At 45.5% G+C, this 18865-nt stretch overlaps 1 protein-coding gene across 14 annotated transcripts in view; it reads left to right on the forward strand.

Moving 5' to 3' along the window:
* The first annotated feature begins 4355 nt into the window (after positions 1 to 4355).
* Med15 (mediator complex subunit 15) overlaps positions 4356 to 18865 on the forward strand; it is a 63485-nt gene continuing 48975 nt past the window's right edge. For 12 of the 14 annotated variants that reach the window (XM_050122917.1, XM_050122929.1, XM_050122915.1 and 9 more), the window contains exon 1: positions 4356 to 4515. In XM_050122917.1, the coding sequence (XP_049978874.1) occupies positions 4448 to 4515 (68 nt within the window). In that variant the 5' untranslated portion in view covers positions 4356 to 4447. The remainder of the gene's footprint in view (positions 4516 to 18865) is intronic. The other 2 variants (XM_050122924.1, XM_050122927.1) reach the window with 1 other exon arrangement.

Raw genomic sequence — 18865 nt, forward strand, 5'->3', positions numbered from 1 at the left:
TTTTTGGTTTTTCGAGACAGGGTTTCTCTGTGACTTTGGAGCCTGTCCTGGAACTAGCTCTGTAGACCAGGCTGGTCTCGAACTCACAGAGATCCGCCTGCCTCTGCCTCCCAAGTGCTGGGATTAAAGGCATGCGCCACCATCACCCGGCTGCCCACAAATTTCAAGATGTCTCTATGTCACAGCTCACATCAGCTTCTCATCCTTCAGGACTCAGCTGGACATGTGCCTGTTGCAGTACTCCAAGGTTCAAAAGGACTGGATCCAGGGGCAGGAGAGATGGCTCAGTGGTTAAGAGCACTGACTGCTCTTCCAAAGGACCCGGTTCTGTTCCCAGAACCCACATGGCAGCTCACAACTGTAACTTTAAGATCTGACACCTTCACACAGATATACATGCAGGCCAAGCACCAATGCACATGAAATAAAAATAAATTAGTTAAATCAAAACCAGAAAAGAAAAGAAAAAGAACAGATCCAGCTTGCTGCTAGAATGGGATTTGTGCCCTTCTTGGACAATGCCATTTCCGCACCAACAAATTCTAACAGGTTTGATTTTTTTTCTTTTCTTTCTTTTTTTTCTTAAAACTTATTATGCATGCAATGTTCTACCTGCATATATGCCTGCATGCCAGAAGAGGGCACCAGATCTCATTACAGATGGTTGTGATCCTCCATGTTGCTGGAAATTGAACTCAGGAGCTCTGGAAGAGCAGCCAGTACTCTTAACTTCAGAGCCCCAAATAAGTAAGTTGTCTGTTAGGTTTATACTTTTTTTTTGTTTTGTTTTTCAAGATAGGGTTTCTCTGTGAAGCTTCGGAGCCTGTCCTGGAACTTGCTCTGTACACCAGGCTGGTCTCGCACTCAGAGTTTGCCTGTCTCTGCCTTCCAAGTGCTGGGATTAAAGGTGTGTGCCACCATCCGTCCAACCTAACTGATTTGAAATGTAGCCTAAAGACACAGAGGCCAGACAAAATTCCCTTCCACTTTTGTTCCTCCCCTTGATCACTCTTGCCTTCTTATCATCCTCACACTTATATATGTTTTATAACATAACTTCTTTATTGATTCCTTGGGAACTTCCCATAATGCACCCCAATTCCACTCATTTCCCAGTTCCTCCATATCTTCCCTTCACCCTTGCAGTGGCTCCCCTGAAAAGAAAATTAAAAAAAAAAAAAACTAAACCAAAACTAAACCAGACCAAATTAAACCAAGCAAACAAAACACTTTTCTCTTTGTCTTTTCTGCTTCTCCAGCTCCTCTTTATTAGTTTAGTGACATTGGGAGCCATGATGTGTCACACAGTGTACTCCTTGTCCTGTCGGCTTTACTTACAAATGTTTGTTTCAGCGAGTCATCGGTCTGGTTCAAGGCCTTTGGTTTCTGGTACACCATCATCACTGGACCTTCGCCGAGACTCCTCTTGGATATTCTGTGGCTGCCCGAGTCATGGATGTACTGCGTGTATTATTCAGCAGGACCCGTCCCTTCACAAGCTCCAGCAAGTCACAGATTGGTAGATATTAGGGTAGGCAGACCCAAGGCCCTGCATGTGTGCCTGGGTTGTAGTTGAGCCGGTCAGTCTTGGCTGCTGGGGCTGCAGGTCTCAGGTGAATGGCAGAGCCCGCTCTCCCAGGTCCGCGGTAAGGAGTGGGGCCAACCCTTCCGAGTGCAGGGGATCCTACTCTCCCATGACGGGGGCAGCTCTCTTGCTACAGTGCCCAGTGAGGGGCAGGGCCAGTGAAGGGCACGGCCCTTGGATTTCACCATGCATGGTTCCTATGGCTGCTGTGGTAACTTGGGCCACAGACATCAACACAGAATCCAGCTACACCAGGACCAAGGACCCAGACATTACCTTCAGCTGCAGCTCAGGTCTAGATGTCACCATGGCCCTGGGTGGTAGCACAGGTCACTCAGATCAGCGTGGCTCCAGGGTAGCATTGCCCTCATATGCCAACATGGACTCAGATGGCTGACCTGACACTGGGCATCCACATGGACTTCAGTGGCAACTGAAGCCATGAATATCAACAAAGACCCTGGCTGCTACAGGACCACAGACCCATACATGGCCCTTGGCAGCAGCTCAGGTCTGGACATCATTATGGCCATGGGTGGCGGCCCAGACCCACCCTGAGGCCTTTGGTGGCAGCATGAGCCGTGGACTTTAACAGAGACTCTGACTTTCAATAATTTTTTTTAAGTGTATGTGTGTTTTGCTTGCAGGTATGTCTGTGTACCATGTGCATGCCTGATGCCTGATGCCTATGAAGGTCAGAAGAGGGTGTCAGATCATCTGGGACTTGGGTTACTGACTGCTGTGAGTCCCCATATGTGGGTGCTTGGAACTAAACCTGGATCCTCTGCAAGAGCAAGATGTGCTCTTAACTACTGAGCCATCTCTCCAATCACTCAAAAAAATTTTTTTAAACACCTATCTATCTATCTATCATACAAATTTCGGGAACCATGGTAGTAATACAAATAGACTCCCCTTTTTCTTGTTTTTTAATATTTTGAGACAAAATTTTGCCATTTACTTGTTGTCCTGGACAGGCTACGTAGAGATTATAGAGATCCATGTGCCTCTGTTTCCTGGATGCTGGGGTCAAAACCATGTGCCACCATGACTGGCTTTTTTTTTTTTTTTTTTTTTTTTTTTTTTTTTTTTTTTTTTTGAGACAAAGTCTCATGTAGAACAAGCTGGCCACCACTTGCTACGTAGCTGAGGCTGGCTGGCCTGTCTTCATCCTGAATACTGGGATTACAGCTATATATCAGTACACCCAGATCAGCAGGTTCCTTTTCTGATGTATAAGTAATCTCATATGCAATAAAGAAATACTAGTTTAATTAGTATAAGAAGTAGATATAGACAAAAAAAAGATTTCACAAGTAATCTAAATATTACTGACTGAAAATAGCAGAGTGAGCTGTGAGCTGGGTAGTAGTGGCACATGCCTTTAATCCCAGCACTGGAGAGGCAGAGGCAGGTGGATCTCTGAGTTTGAGGCCAGCCTGGTCTGCAGAATGAGCTCCAGAACAGCCAGGGATACATAGAGAAACCTTGTCTCAAAAAAAGTAACTTCACAGTCACCAAAATGATATATATGGTTTGTTTTAGTTTTTCAGTTACTATGATACAAATAGCCTAACAAAAGCTATATAAGGGGAAAGGAATTTATTTTGACTCAAAGGTGATCCCCTCTGCCTTGGAGAGAGAACCATGGTGATACTCTCTGCAGTGGAGAGAGAGCCATGGTGACCAAGCATGAGGCAGTGGTGTTTTTCTGCAGTCAGGAAACAGAAAACAGTGAATGTTGGTGCTTAGCTTGCTCTCTCCCTTCTCTTCAGCCCTAGATCATAGCTCACAGAATTGTGGGGCCACAGTAAAGGCGGTCTTCCCACTTCAATAGACTCCACCAGCATGCCCTGAAGCTAGCCCAGTCAATATCATTCCCTCACTGGTGTACCAGAAGTTTGTCCTAGGTGATTTTTACTATGTTAAAGTTAAAACCTTTTTAATTTAAACAGAAAAGGGGAGGTGATGTAGGATTTCCCTCTGTATGCTGTGATTACCATTGATAAATAAAGGAACTGCTTTGGGCCTATAGCAGAGCTATAGGGGAAAAAAGCTAGGCTGGGAAAACTAAGCTGAATGCTGGGAAAAAAGGAGATGGAGTCAGGAGAAGCCATGTAGCCCTGCCAGAGACAGATGCTGGAAACTTTACCCAGTAAGCCACAGCCATGTGATGATACACAGATGAATAGAAATGGGTTAAATTAATATGTAAGAGTTAGCCAATAAGAAGATTCACAAAATCGGTTAGTTACCTTATTATCGCTACTCTAAACTTAAGTCATGTAAACATTGAAAGGTGAACTCAAGACACACAAGCACAGCAACCCTTAAACACCAGGTCAAATACTCAAAAATGTACTAAGGTATGAACCACTAAGAAGTAAGGAATATGAACTACAGAAAAAGCATTGATAGACATTGGCTTTTGCTTTTTTTTTTTTTAAATATTAAGCTTACTGATTCAATGGGCAGAGATCTTAAATCTGACATTGTTTTTTGGTGGTGACAATACTAGTTTTATCTTGATAGCTGTAGAATGTACATTACGTTAAATTAGATATTAAAATGCCAATACTATAACGTTGTTTGGAAAAAAAGTGTATTATCCATTAGCAATTATTTCAACAGTAAAATTAGCCGCCCTCAACATTGACAACAAAATATAGGTAGATACCCTATAGACCGTGTGTATGCGCGCACGCGCATGCGTACAAGGAGCCAGACTCCATTTCCGACAACCTCTCTGTACTTCCGGCGTAGCCCGGCAGCGGGATCGCTCGGCTTCCGCGTTCGGGCCTGGCGCTGTGTTAGAGGCGGCGGCGGTGGCGGTTGTGGGGGCGAGGGGCACGGGCTACGGGCATGGACGTTTCGGGGCAGGAGACCGACTGGCGTAGCGCCGCCTTTCGGCAGAAGCTGGTCAGCCAAATGTGAGTGTGGCCGGGGGCGAGGACCGGGTGGTCGGACCTTAGCCGCGGGGAGGGTGAGGCCGGGCTGGACACCCCCCACCCCCGGAGACCCTGGCGGGAACCCGCGGGATCCGCTGGGCGCCGGGAACGTGCGGATCCTTCTGCCGTCTCCCTGGCCTGTGTGGGGCGGCAGGGACTGCTGGCTAGTTTTTCTGGGGTCAGACTCTGCAAACCCAGCAACCCTGGCTAGTGAGTCATCGTCGTGAGCCGCCTCGTCATTTGTGTGCTTGAGTGCAATTTTTCCTCTGCTTAGATTCTCACGGAATACAGAAAAAGAAAGAGGCAGCTCCAGATTTACCAGGGGTGCCGAGCAGCTTATTACAAAAAAAAATAATAAAAAGAAAACCACATCAGTGAGTTGGAGGAGGGTAGGTGGAAGACAAGATCGAGAGATTATTGGAAGTTTAGTAGGTGTTTGGACCGCGGGCAGTGGGGACAGAGAATAGTGTTCCCTTCTCTTCCACAAGGTGTGTAAAGTTGGCCGAACGCTGGAAGGAAGCAGCTGTGGATTAGGGAATGAAGGGTTGGGGTGCCCTCTGCTCAGGGAGCATTGCTGAGTGCTTGTCTCACCTAGCCATTTTATTGAGCTTCCGGAAGTGTTTAGAAAATTGCTTATGGCACGGCCTTTTCCCTGAGGGTTGGTGCTGCCGGTAAAGGAACAGATAGTGTCAATGCTCAATCACGTTGTGGGCACTAAAGTGTGAGATGGGTAGGACTGGAGCCGCCTGCTTGAGTAGGTGACAGATTGAGTTCTAGAAAGAAAAGTAGGAGGGTGACAGGCCACCATTCCCCGCATATGACTGAGAAGCCATCATGAAGGACTGTAGTAGGTATAGTAGGTTCTCTGTCTTGGGAGCAAAATAGTCAAGGAGATGGAGCAGATGCTGGCATGGTTAGTGATGGGGATGCTGGGCAAATAACCTGTATCTGTTTGACGTGTGGTCTGCCTTGAGGTGGTCCAGCATTACTCTTGGGAAGGTCCCTGAGTCCCTGGAGATGAATTAATCATATGGTTTCACGAGTTGTTGTAGAAGACATAGTTGGCAGGGATTATAAAGGCCCACATTAGATGATGGAAATTGAAAGAGGAAGACACATTCCAGAGAAAGGGGAATGTGTGGACACATTGGTAACTTACTGGTTGGAGGGGGTGGGCTGAAGCAGTGTGGAAAGAAGGAGGCTGGGCTAAATGCAGGGAAGCATCAGTACATCGGAAGGATTGGGTACTCTATCAGGCTTGGTACCACCACAGAATAACCCTCGGACAGTTTGCAGACAGTTCAGCAAACAAGTGTTTTGGTTTTTTATTTTATATGTATTGAGTGTTTTGCTTGCCTGTATATAAGTGTACTGTGTATGACTGGTGCCCTCTAAGGTCAGGGTATGGGTCCCCCGGGCCTGGAGTTACAGGGGTTCTTATGAGCTGCTTTATGAGTGCTGGGAATTAAACCTGGATTTTCTGCAAGAGCTGCCACTGAGTGTACTAACCCGAGCCAAGGCTCCAGCCCACAAGTGCTTTATTGGTGCACTTGAGTTATAGTTACATGAAATCTTAGGAATGAAGTCTTAGAAATGATCTGAGCCCCAGGGCAAAGATTCTTTGGGGGAAAACCAGGTAGCTCTGTAGTAGTGAGTTGTCACCACAGACAGTGGGCTGTAGAAGTGTCTGAGGTCTGGGGAAAGACTAAAGCATATGGATATGTCATAATGCAACTTCCTTGTGGGAACCGAGGTGCCCTCTACCTTTGTAAGATATTGCTGTTTATGTATTATTTTATTTTGCTGTAGTAACCAATTATATCTGATCATTTCTTTATGTCAGAGGAGAGGCTCAGGTAAGATTTGGTGAGTGTTTTTTTTTAAGGCTGAAATCAAGATGTTGGCAATATACACTCTTTCAGATTTTTGCAACAGGGTTTCTCTGTGTAGCCCTGGCTGTCCTGGAATTAGCTCTGTGTACACCAGGCCTTGAACTCACAAAGATCCGCCTGCCTCTGCCTCCGCCTGCCTCTGCCTCCTGAGTGTGGAATTAAAGGTGTGCACCACCGCCCAGCTAATAAACACTTTTTGATGGACCCGTTGGAGGAAGAACCTACTTCCAATCCCATTCAAATTGCTGGGCATGCTGGGCAGTGGTGGCACCAGCACTCGGGAAGCAGAGGCAGGCGGATCTCTGTGAGTTTGAGGCCAGCCAGGTCTACAACAACTAGTTCCAGGACAGGCTCCAAAGCTACAGAGAAACCCTGCCTCGAAAATCCAAAAACCAAAAAACAAACAAACAAAAAATAATTGCTGGCCAAATTTTACTGCTTAACACTTGTAAAACCGAGGTATCCTCTTTCCTTCCTGGCCACTTGCCAGGGGTCAGTGTTTGTTCCTGGAGACTGTTCCTTGTGCTTTCTTTGTGGCCTATTTGTGGCTGGTTTTTCTGACTCTCCAAGTCCAACTTGGAGAGCATTCTCTGCATTTCACAGGTCAGTTTAGAATAATGCTACATGATGTTATGGTCTGTATCCTTAATCACATCTGTAAGTCCCTTTTGGGGTATGATGAAGGATAGTCACATGAACTGGTCAGCATTTGCCTACCACATTTGGGTGAGCACATCAAAGTTGCTTTTTAAGAACGAGCAGGTGTCTTGGTTTGCTTGCTATTGCTGTGAAAAACACCATGACTAAAAAGCAACTTGGGGAGGAAAGGGTTTATTTCATGTTACGCTTTATCCCCACCATCTAGAAAAGCCAAAGCAGGAACTCATCTAGGGCAGGAGGGGCTAGAGAGATGACTCAGTCAGTGATTAAGACCACTTGTTACTCTGGCAAAGGCCCCAGGGTTAGATTTCAGGCACCTGCATGGTGGCTCATAGCCATCCATAACTCCAATTCCAAGGACTCCAAAGCCTCTTCTTCTTCTTCTTTTTTTTTTTTTTTTGGTTTTTCGAGACAAGGTTTCTCTGTGGCTGTGGAGCCTGTCCTGGAACTAGGTCTGTAGACCAGGCTGGAACTCACAGAGATCCGACTGACTCTGCCTCCCGAGTGCTGGGATTAAAGGCGTGCGCCACCATCGCCTGGCTCCAAAGCCTCTTCTTGAGCAGGCACCAGGCTTAAACTGGTGCATCTCCTTACCTGCAGGCAAAACCTTTGGACGTGTAAAAAGTAAGTAGAAATTGAAGAGCTATAGTGGCATCCGCCTTTAATCCCAGTACTTGGGAGGCAGAGACAGGCAGAGCTCTGTGAGTTTGAGGCCAGACTGGACTACAGAGTCCCTGGACAGCCAGGGCTATGTAGAGACTTTGTCTCAAAACAAAACAAAACAAAACATATGCATGTTCAGAGCAGGTCTCTGGAGGCAGGAACTGAATGAAGCAGAGACTGGAGGAGTGCTGCTCGTTCTTCTCCGTGGCTCGTTTAGTTTGCTTCTCTTTACAACCCAGGAGCACCTACCCAGTGGGGGCACTGCCACAGTGGGCTGGGCCCTCCCGTATCAATCATTAATCAACAAAATTCCTCCACAGGCTTACAGGCCAATTTGATGGGAGCATTTTTTAGTTGATGTTCCACTCTTCCCACATGATTGACAAAAAACTAAGTGAACTCGTGGGTGCTCTCACTTCCTGGGTTTGCTTCTTTTCTCTCCAGGGTTTACTTTGGTGGTGACTCAATTTCTTGTGTTCATAGAATTTGAGAGGATTTGTATTGGGCTAATATACACACCTTTTGTTCTGACTTCCTCCAGTGTTTATGGTGTTGTTTAAATTTGGCCATTTTGGGAAGTGCTTCAAATCCTAGTGATTTATAATAGATGAAGAATAATGAAAACCTAGGGCCTGTACTTTGTGGAGGAGCAACATTTGCCTACACATTTGGGTGAGCACATCAAAAGTTGTAGGGAGTAGCCCAGTAGGAGGTTGTTTCCGTACTCCCCAGGGAACCCTGGTTCAGTTGTCAGTGCTTGGGGAGTGTGTAGCTACCTAAACACTGGGAAACTTTCTGGAAACTTTTAGTAGAGAACAAACATCTTCCACTGAGGAAAACACAAGTTTGACAGTTGTAACTGGAGATCTAGTCTTAGCCTTTCACTGGTCTGCCTTTCCTAGATTGCACAAATGAGGGCAGTGATGGCCCAATGCTGTCATTAGGCAGTCCACTGTCCTGTGCTCTGGTTTTTGTGTTTTTGTTTGTTTGTTTGTTTTTGTAGCTCACCCTGTGGTCCAGCTTCTTTGGTTTTTCCACTTTAACATTCAAAGTTTGTTTCTTTGTTTTTACTTGCTGGAGATTGAGCCCAGGGTCTTGGCTGTGCTCAGCATATACTGGGCTACAAATCTGCGCCTCTAGCCACTGTCTCTTTGTAAAACAACTGTTACTAAGTATTTAGGGTGTTGAGAAAATGTGACTAAAGATGGACTCCACTGTTGTCATGAGCTGCTTTTCTTCCTTTCCATGTCTGCTCTGGTGTCAGATGTTTAGGATCGGTTCCTGTCCCCTCATCTACAGTGGGTCACCTTTTGGTAGGTCTAACTCAGCCCCTTTTAATTTCCAGGGCAATCCAGAGCTCTGCAGCATGAAGAGTACGGGAGGCAGTGTTTTTCTGGGGCCACCTGGTCAACCTCTCCTGTTACAGTGACCGTTGTGTTCTGTATTGTGAAGCTGGAACCTGCCCCACCTCTACTTATTGCTTTTGTGACCTTGGCACTGCTTGACTTTTCAAATCAAGTCTTTCAACTGTGAAATGATATTGGTCTAGTTTGTCTCACAAGGATGCTTGGAGGGACACTGAAGAGATTTTGTGCGAACTTTGTAGGGTCTGGGGACTGACTGAGCAGAAAACTCTTGGCAGTGACCTCACAGTGATTAGAGATACTCTGGCTTGGGTTGATGAAGGTGGTGTCCCTAAGCCCAGGAAGTTTGAGGCAGTGACATCTAAAGAAATCCAAAGGAGGAAAGTAGGTAGGAAATGATTGGCTGGTTCTTACTGACTCTTAATGAAGCACCCATACTTCCTGCAGAACCACAGGAGAAACTCTTCTTAGATCCTCCTGAGCAGGGTTTTGTGGAGCTTCCTTGAGGGATTCATGTTGCATGTCCCTGGTCTTCAGGCCCTTAGAAAACAAGTATGCATCTGTCCTGACTGTCCATAACTAACATCAGGCAGGTTCACAGCAAACGCATAAGCAGTGAGTGAATGCAAGGGCTTCATCAGTTACGTCTCAGGTTTTTGTATGGATGTGTAAGCTAGAAATTGATACTGTTCTCAGTGTCTCTCACTTACTGACTCAGCTAGACAGGTTAGCAGCAAGCCCCAAGGACCCTCCTCTTTCTCCCTTCCCAGCTCTGGAGTTACAGGTTTGTGCATCCAGCTTCGTACATAGGTTGCTATATCTCAAGCTCAGGCCCTCATGCCTTCCCCCAAGCCCTTACTCACTGAGCCATCTCCCTAGCCTGCTCCCTGTTCTTAATTTCCCTGCTATACTGTCCCTCCCCCATAAGGTAAGAACTTTAATAAACTGAGCACTGTTATTGAGAACATAAAAACTGATAGAATATATGCAAAATGACCATTAACTTTATGTCAAGGGAAAATTTCCCCTGCTGACTGAATTTTGGGTCTGTCATCTTACTTTTGACGCTTTTATCTGTGGTACTTTTTAGTACATTTCTAAACAGATGCAGGAAGGAGTAGCTTAGCTGGGGAAAGGCATGTATTAGTGTCCTGGCAAAATGTCTTTGGTGTTCTCTCTCTCTCCTCTCCACCAAAGTGTCATTGTTTATGGTGGCACACGTCTTTAATTCCAGCACTGCCAGCCCTAGGGAGACAGAGGCAGGCAGATCTCTGAGTTTGAGGCTAGTCTGGTCAACAGAGTAAGTTAAGTTCTAGGACAGCCAGGGTTGCACAAAGAAACTGTCTTGAAAAACCAAACAAACAAAACAGCTGAGGCTGTTGTTACCTGTTGTTGAAGTACCAGAGGTTGGCCTTGAGCTGATTGTGCCACACCCATCTGTGTTGAGTTGACTTCTTTTTTCTTTTTTCTGGTTTGGTTTCAAGATAGGGTATCACTGGGTAGGCTGGGTAATTTGACCTGGTCTGGAGATGCCGACAGTGTAGGTCTGGGCCAGCCACCGTGCTCAGAGCTGGGTGCACTTGCTCCAGGGTGTAAAGTGAAGGCAGGCCTAGAGAGGAGCTCACTGCTGTTGTAGTTGTTCCTCTTCATATTACAGACAGATGTTGATTGGACCATTCTGTGATGTTAAAGGCAAATCACATTTTAATATCTGGGAGAGTAAGGTTGTGTCCATTTCATGAAACTGGATAAGGGGATGCTAAAAATTAATCCCAGCCAAGTGCAGTGGAAGCCTTAGGAGAGGAGCTTGCCATTACTGAGTCTCCAATTTATAATGTTAGGAATTCTCCATAGACCCTTAGAGAGTAGAGGATGAACCCCTAATGCCTTATTTTCCTTTAAGGAGGCAGTTTGAGAGTCTCACACAGCCCAGACTAGCCTTGAATTCCAGCTTCTCCTTTCTCTACCTTGCTAGTGTTGGGATTATAGTTACCACACCTAACTTCCTGATGATCTTTGACCTCCTGCCACAGACTGAGCCCTACCATTAACCTACTAAGGCTGACATATTAATTTTCTGATCAGAGATCTTTCAGCTGTTGCCTGATGGTGACCAAGGCTGTGGCTTGTTGAAGATGATGCTGACCATCCTGAGGTTGTGGACTGAGTACGTTATCTGCCTGCTGCAGTCACTGGCTGGGGTGAAGCCATGGCCTTAAAACATCCCTTAGGCTAATAGTTTCAGTTAGATACCCAAGGGAATTTAAGGAATTGCAGTGAACTTTCCAAACTTCAAGTGGACAGTTAAGATCACAAAAGAAAGCAGCACAGTTCAAAGACCCCCCCCATGTCCTATTTTTTTTTTTTTTTGGTTTTTCGAGACAGCGTTTCTCTGTGGCTTTGGAGCCTGTCCTGGAACTAGCTCTGTAGACCAGGCTGGTCTCGAACTCACAGAGATCTGCCTGCCTCTGCCTCCCGAGTGCTGGGATTAAAGGCGTGCGCCACCACCGCCCAGCCTTTTTTTTTTTTTTAACTCTACCTTTTCTCCTCAGCTATTCTGATACCCAGAATGTGTTTAGTGGCTACCCATTGCCTATAGACTCAACTCTTGAGTGTCTGTCCTTCCTCCAGGGCCTGCACCTGCCTGCCTTACCCTCCCTCATTCTACACTACATCCAACCAGGTTGCCTGTGGATCCTCAGATGAACCCAACTCTTTCCTTGACTGCTGTGTGCCTCATTTGTTCTGCCTGAAAGACCCATCCATCCTTCCTGTGGCTGAGCTGGGCAGCTCTTCCTCCAAGACAGTGGGCCTCCTGTCCTGTCCCTTGTCCCTGAAAGTCAGTGAAGACAAGGCAGTTTGTGTGGGATAGTTTGAAGATTTGTTTCCAAGAGTCTTAACTCTATTGGGCAGGAAGAGCAGGAATGCTTTTGGAATTAGCATTAGAATGCACAGGATTCTGGAGTGTGTCTGACACAGATTTCGTGAGCACTTTGTGGGCCTGTTGAGATGTGGTGCTGGGGCTCACTGTTGGGTGATAGCTTGAGTAAAGACAGAAGTAACACATGAAGATGCTGGTCAGCCAACTAAATCAGCTTGGGATACTGAAAAGAGGATGAACCAACTAGCAATACTCTATTCTGGTAATCTTAAATCGTTCATTTCCTTACTCACCAAGACACAATTCCAGGGTGTTCATACCCTGGGGGAATGAGGATGCTCACTACTGCATCATGGAATGGAGCTTCCTTTATTTGTTTGTTTGTTCGTTCATTCATTCATTCATTCATTCATTCATTTAAGTTTTTCGGTACAGGGTTTCTCTGTAGTTTTGGAGCCTGTGCTGGAACTCCCTTTGTAGACCAGGCTGGCCTTGAACTCACAGGGATCCACCTGCCTCTGCCTCTTGATTAAAAGCGTGTGCCACTACTGCCCAGCACTTTTTTATTTTTAAGATTATTTTTGTTTTTAATTGTGTGTGTGTGTGTGTGTGTGTGTGTGTGTATGCATGTGAATACAGGTGCCCTTGGAGGCTAGGTGCCCCTGGAACTGGAGTTAGAGATGGTTGTGAGCTACTGGATATAGGTGGTAGGAATCAGATCTAGAGCCTTTGGAGAGTAATAGGTTCTCTTAACTTCTAAGTCATCTCTCCAGTTTCTAAAGTAGCCTTATTTATTTATTTATTTGTTTGTTTGTTTGTTTGTTTTCAAGACAGGGTTTCTTTGTGTAACCCTGGCTGTACTGGAACTCACTCTGTGGACCAGGGTGGTCTTGAACTCGGAGATCCTCCTGCCTCTGCCTCCTGAGTGCTGGGATTAAAGGTGTGCTCCACCACTGGCTGATGACGTGTAACTTTTGATCACTGGTGCTCCTGATGCTTGTGGAGACCAGTAGAAGGAGGCAGATTCCTTGGAGGTGGAGTTACATATAGTTGTGAGCCATCATGTGACTGTTGGGAATCCACCCAGGTCCTTTGGAAGAGCAGCCAGTGCTCATAACTGCTGAGTCATGTCTCCAGTCCCCCCTTTCTCATTAACACATTGATTTAAAAAATTATTTGATGTGTTTGAGTGTTTGTTTGCATGTATGTAAGTGCATTGAGTATGTACCTGGTGCCCTCAAAAGCCAGAAGGGAGGGTACTAGATCTCCTGGAATTAGAATTACAGATAGTTGTTAAGCGCTATGTGGGTGCTAGAAATGAACCCGGGTCTTTGGTAAGTACAGGAGCTCTAAACAACTGAGCCATTTCTCCAGCCTGTGAGTTTCTTGTTTGTTTGTTTTTGGTACTGTTGTTTTGGTTTTTCGAAACAGAGTTTCTCTGTGTAGCCCTGGTTGTTCTGGAATTCTGTAGACCAGGCTGGCCTTGAACTCCACTGCTGCCACTACCACGTGGATCTTTTTTTTTAACAAACAAACAAAGAAACAAACAAACAACTAGATCCTGACAAGTAGTTCAGGTCTATCGATCAGGATCTTCCCGTGGTGGAGTGGGTTTCATCACACCTCTTGAGAAATGTGTGTTTGTGATTCCAGCTCCTGCTTGCAATTCCAGCACTTCAAGGCTAGCCCGAGCTACACAGATGATGACTAGGGGAGTAAACTCCTTTTTAGGTGTTTCATAGATGAGCAACTGGAGTCCTGGTGCTAGAGAGCCAGAGGGGTTGAGCTTTCTGTTTCCCAGTGAGAGGCTCACTTCAACTATCAACTAGTTTCTCTTTTCTCCCTTTAAATCACTTGACTTTTGCGCATACCTCTCGTAGGAACATGTTTCTCTGCTTTAAAGAAGATTTATTTATGATTTGTTTTCAAAACACTCACTTTGACAGGATGACCAAGAACTTCTGAACCTACTGCCTTCACCTCATGAGTATAGGAGTGGCATGCTGGGAATTGAACCCAGGGCCTTGAGTGTGCTAGCAAGCGTGCGACCCAGAAATCAATCTGCATCCCTAAATCTCTCTCTCTCTTTCTCTTTCTTTTTGAGACAGAGTTTTAACTCTGTAGCCCAGACTGGTTTTGAATTTAAAATACTCTAGCTTCAGTCTACTGAATGCTGGACCTAAAGGTTTCTACCACCATGTGTGAACTTCTGTTCCACTTTAAAAAATTTTACTTTTACTCTTATTTTATGTGTATGAGTGCTTTGTCTGTATGTGTATATGTGCACCATGTGCACTCAGTGCCTATGGAAGTGATTGTAAACTTCTGTGTGGGTACTGGGAACCTGAGGTGGATGTTGTCACTTTACTTTCAGGACTGTGGGTGTCAGAATGGAGTTACACTCTTGGCACACGGCCTTTAGCACATTGTTCTGAATAGTTTTTTTTTTTTTTTCTTTTTCCTTTTTTTCGAGACAGGATTTCTCTGTGTATCTTTGGCTGTCCTGGAACTCAACCTGTTGACCAGGCTGGCCTCGAACTCACAGAGATCCACCTGGGATTAAAGGCATGTGTGCGTGTGTTACCACGTCCAGCCTCTGAGTAGTTTATATATTTAGCAGTGTCAGGAAGTATTACTTGCTTGATACTTGGTTGGACCTGGTTTTCACAGCATCTACCTTTTAAAAAGCAATCTTTTTGCATTTGAATCCATATTCAAATTTGAGCCCCTCTCAGGTATAGTGGCAATAGGACTAGATGGAATGGTTTTAGGAGAAAGCCTGTGAAGGAAGGAAGGGTTGGATTGGTGTGTGTGTACTTGTACATGTGTGAGTGTGGTTGCATATGTGAGCTTGCAGAGGAAAGAAGGGAGGCACAGGTCGGGTATTCACCCTGCAGAGAAAGCCTTGATTCTGTATTGATTCTGAGAAGAGGGGTGCAAGGTAATTTGAGTTGTGGGTGAAATGTTCCAGCAGCAGTGGTGCTGAGAGTACCCCTGGCAGCAGTTCTGAAAGGCGCACGGATGAGCCTGTATACAACTAGACCGTCTTTGTTTAAAATGGGATGAATAATTCAGGCACTACTTGAGTTATGATCCTTAGAACTCACATAAAGGAGAGAGGAAGAATCAAATCTACAAAGTTACTCTCTAACCTCCTCACCCCACATTTGTCTGTCTCTCCCCCCACTCCCCTTTCATGTCACACAGTAAAATGTTATTTTTAGTTTTTGAAAAAGAAAAAGACTGTTATGACAAAAGAGCATGAGAGATCATTTAAGGTGGTTCTGTTTGGTAAGCCAAAAAAAAAAAAAAAAAAAAAATAGTCTAGAGAACAGAAGGGAAGAAAGTAGAAGCCAAGGTTTAGTCGCCTCTCAGAGACTACTCCATAAAGTATCTCAGAGGCTCATCTCTGCCTTAATTAGTCTGTGCTTATTTTTCCAGAGAGGGCTGTGGGATGAGGGAGTACAGACTTCAAGTCCTTGGCCTCATAAAAGTGGCTCCATGGCAGCCTTATCCGTGCCTCTCTCTCCTCAGCCCTGCCTCTCTCTCCTCAGCCATTATTGACATAGGTATATTTCCCCTAGACCTATATGCTTCTAATATGAATGAATGTCTGTTATGCTGGTAGGCACACACACAGACTTTGCTGAGCCCAGTTCTGAGTTGTAGGTTTTTTTCCTGCCTGAGACTGTTCTTTCTGCCTAACCTGGTTCTGGCTAGCCCTTATGTGCCCACAGCTTCCATTCACAAGAGGCATAGACTTTATGCATAGCTCTCCACCTGCTTAAGATAAACATGATTTAACACTCTTTTGGGGATAAGTTCTTCCATGGACTTTTGAACATTTCCAGAAGTGGAGATAATAGGAAAAAATTTCTTGTTCCTTTGAGAGGCAGCCACACCTGGCCACCAGTGTTCTGTCACCTGCACTTTCTATTCCTTCTGCTTATTTTAGCTCACATCCAGGATGCCATGGGATTTTAGCTGTGAGTTCTCATCTCTAAAGATAGGGCTCCTTGCCCCAATGCCACAAAGAAAGTAGGAGCCAAGTGGCAGAATGTTGTGTGATTGCTTGGTGGCAGTGGAGAAGTTCTGGGCCCCAGGCTGGCATCAGGTTAGAGGTCAAAGGGTCTTTCCAGCTCTTGGTTCTTGTTTGTGTGTGTGTTTGAGTCAGAGTCTCCTTATGACACTCTGGATGTTCTGAAATTCACTGTGTGGACCATGTACTCCCTGAGTGCTGGGACTGAAGGTGTGCGCCACCACTACCTTAGTTCTTTTGAGGTTAAACCAACAGGTTGGAAATGCCAGAAGCTCATATCATTTGAACCAGCTCAGAGTTTAAAGGGCAAGAGTCTGGCTGTTCTACAGGCTAGTCCTCATTGATTTTTCTCACTGGCCTTCCTGAGAAGGAGGAGAGGTTGGCTGAGCAACTGAGAGAAGTGTGAAGAGAAAGTGTGCGAGTCTCTGCTCTCTTCGAGTCCAAAATACTTTTTTTGGGGGGGGGGGTTCGAGACAGGGTTTCTCTGTGGCTTTGGAACCTGTCCTGGAACTAGCTCTTGTAGACCAGGCTGGTCTCTAACTCACAGAGATCCGCCTGCCTCTGCCTCCCGAGTGCTGGGATTAAAGGTGTGCGCCACCACCACCCGGCCAAAATACCCATTTCTATGTGAAGGCAGATAGCTCAGTTCTGAAATATACTAGTTTAGTCTTGTGAACCTGGGGCTGGAGAGATGCCTGAATGGTTGGAAGTGCTTCTTGTTCAATTATGAGAATGGAAGTTTCGATCCCAGCACCCATGCAGCAAGCTGAGTATTGTAGAAATACACCTGTGACTCCAGCTCTGACGAATTCAGCACTTTCTGGTCTCTTGTGTGCACCTACACACACCAATGAATGAATGAATTTAAAGTTAGGGAACTTGCAAATGTTTGCTGATAAAGGAAGAAGTGCTATAGTTTGGCAGATGTGCCTCAGCTGCTTGTGAGGTCTAAGAGCCCAGGTGTTTGCTGTGGTGACCATACAACTGATGTCTCAGCATTTCCTCCCTCGAAGGCGAGATTACCTGGATATGGGGGCAGTGAATTGCTGCAGTGCTTTAGAGGGTGATCAGTGATGGGGCCTGGTACCACCAGAAAGACCCCAGGGAAACAGAAGACCAGATGAGAGCCAGGCCTGTGTAGGGAAGACAGGGCCTTTGCCTTTTCTGGGTAGCGAAGCACTGGAGCTGCAGCTAGGAGGCACCGCTCAGGTTGTGAGCATGTTGGCCTTGCCTATCTCAAAGTCTCTACCAGCTTCTATTCTCTGACCTGAAGAATGCATGGTTTGTTGCTAAAAGAGAAGCTTCATGTCTTGTAGCTGAAACAGGAGGGTTAGAAACATGAATAAGCTGGGAATTGCCCAGCACGCATAACCCGGACTCCATCCTGAACACCACAGAAAGAAAATGATCAGATTTTCCTCTACAGTGACTGATGTTCACTGTGTACTTCTCTTAAGAACAGAAAGGCATTTTAATTTATACTCTGGGCAAGCGAATTTCCAAATTATTGAACTAGTTTTAACCTTAAGAAGTCTTTTCTTTTAAGATGTTAGCCAGGTGGTGATGGTGTGCGCCTTTAATGCCAGCCCTCAGGAGGCAGAGATAGGCAGATTGTTGTGAGTTTAAGGCCCGCCTGGTCTACAGAGCAAGTTCCAGGAGCGGCACCAAAGCTACACAGAGAAACCCAGTCTCAAAAACCAAAACCAAACAAACAAAAAAACCCCAAAAAAGATTTGATTTATTTTAAATTATGTTTCAGGAGGTTGTGCATGCAGTACCTGAGGAGGCCAGAAGAGAGTGTCTTATCTGTAGGAGCTGTAGTTGCAGGTGTTTGTAAGTCACTCAACATAGCTTCCATGTGCTAGGAATTGAATTCTGGTCTTCTGGAAGAGCAGTACAGAGTCTTAACCTCTGAACTATCTCCCTAGCCCCAAACATTTTCTGTGTCTGTGATACATTATGAGCATTTTCTCTTTTTAAAAATCATTATTTATTGTATGATTGCATATTTTATATATATATATATATACTCACACACATGTGTACATTTTATGTATATGAGTGTTTTGCCTGTGTGTATGAATTGCACCATATACACTTGTGGTACTTATGGAGGTCAGAAGAGGGCATCAGATCCCCGAAACTGGAGTTACTTATGGTTGTGAATCTCTGGGTGGGTACTGGGAAAAGAACATGGGTCTTCTATAAGAGCAGCAAGTGCTCTTAACAACAGAACCATCTCTCTAGTCCTTCTCTACCCCCTACATCCTTCTGAGACAAATTCTCACTATCGCAGCCTTGACAGACCTGGAACTCAGACCTGTCAGCCTTTTACTTCCTGAATGCTATATTTAGAGTGTGTAACTACCACACCCAACCTAGCTTAGTTCCCCTGTCCCTGCTCTTGGAGACAAGGTCTCATTCTGCAACCCAGGTTTCAGGCTTGCTTTAATCTTCCTGCCTTAGCTGTCCAAGTGCCTTATGTGACAGGTGTGAGCCATCATAGCTCACTAATTCACGATTATTGTTTAACGACAGTATCTCAGTTTCTAGTCCAGGAGAACTCTGCCGGCCTCAGCCTCTACTCAGAAGACTGAGATCAGAAAAAGGGATGAGCCACCACACCCAGCTTTCATTATCTGATTTTTGCCCCACAAATAACTTTCTATTTGTCTTGTGTTTGTTTTGTTTTCCAGGACGGGGTTTCTCTGTGTAACCCTGGCTGTGCCAGAACTTGCTCTGTAGACCAGGTTGGCCCTGAACTCAGAGATCCAACCTATCTCCACCTCTCAAGTGCTGGGATTAAAGTTGGTGCTCCCACCACCCATCTATA

The sequence above is a fragment of the Alexandromys fortis genome, unplaced genomic scaffold, assembly GCF_014885135.2.
Source record: "Alexandromys fortis isolate MF-2015 unplaced genomic scaffold, M_Fortis_MF-2015_v1.1 scaffold_219, whole genome shotgun sequence".
NCBI classification, from domain to species: Eukaryota; Metazoa; Chordata; class Mammalia; order Rodentia; family Cricetidae; genus Alexandromys; species Alexandromys fortis.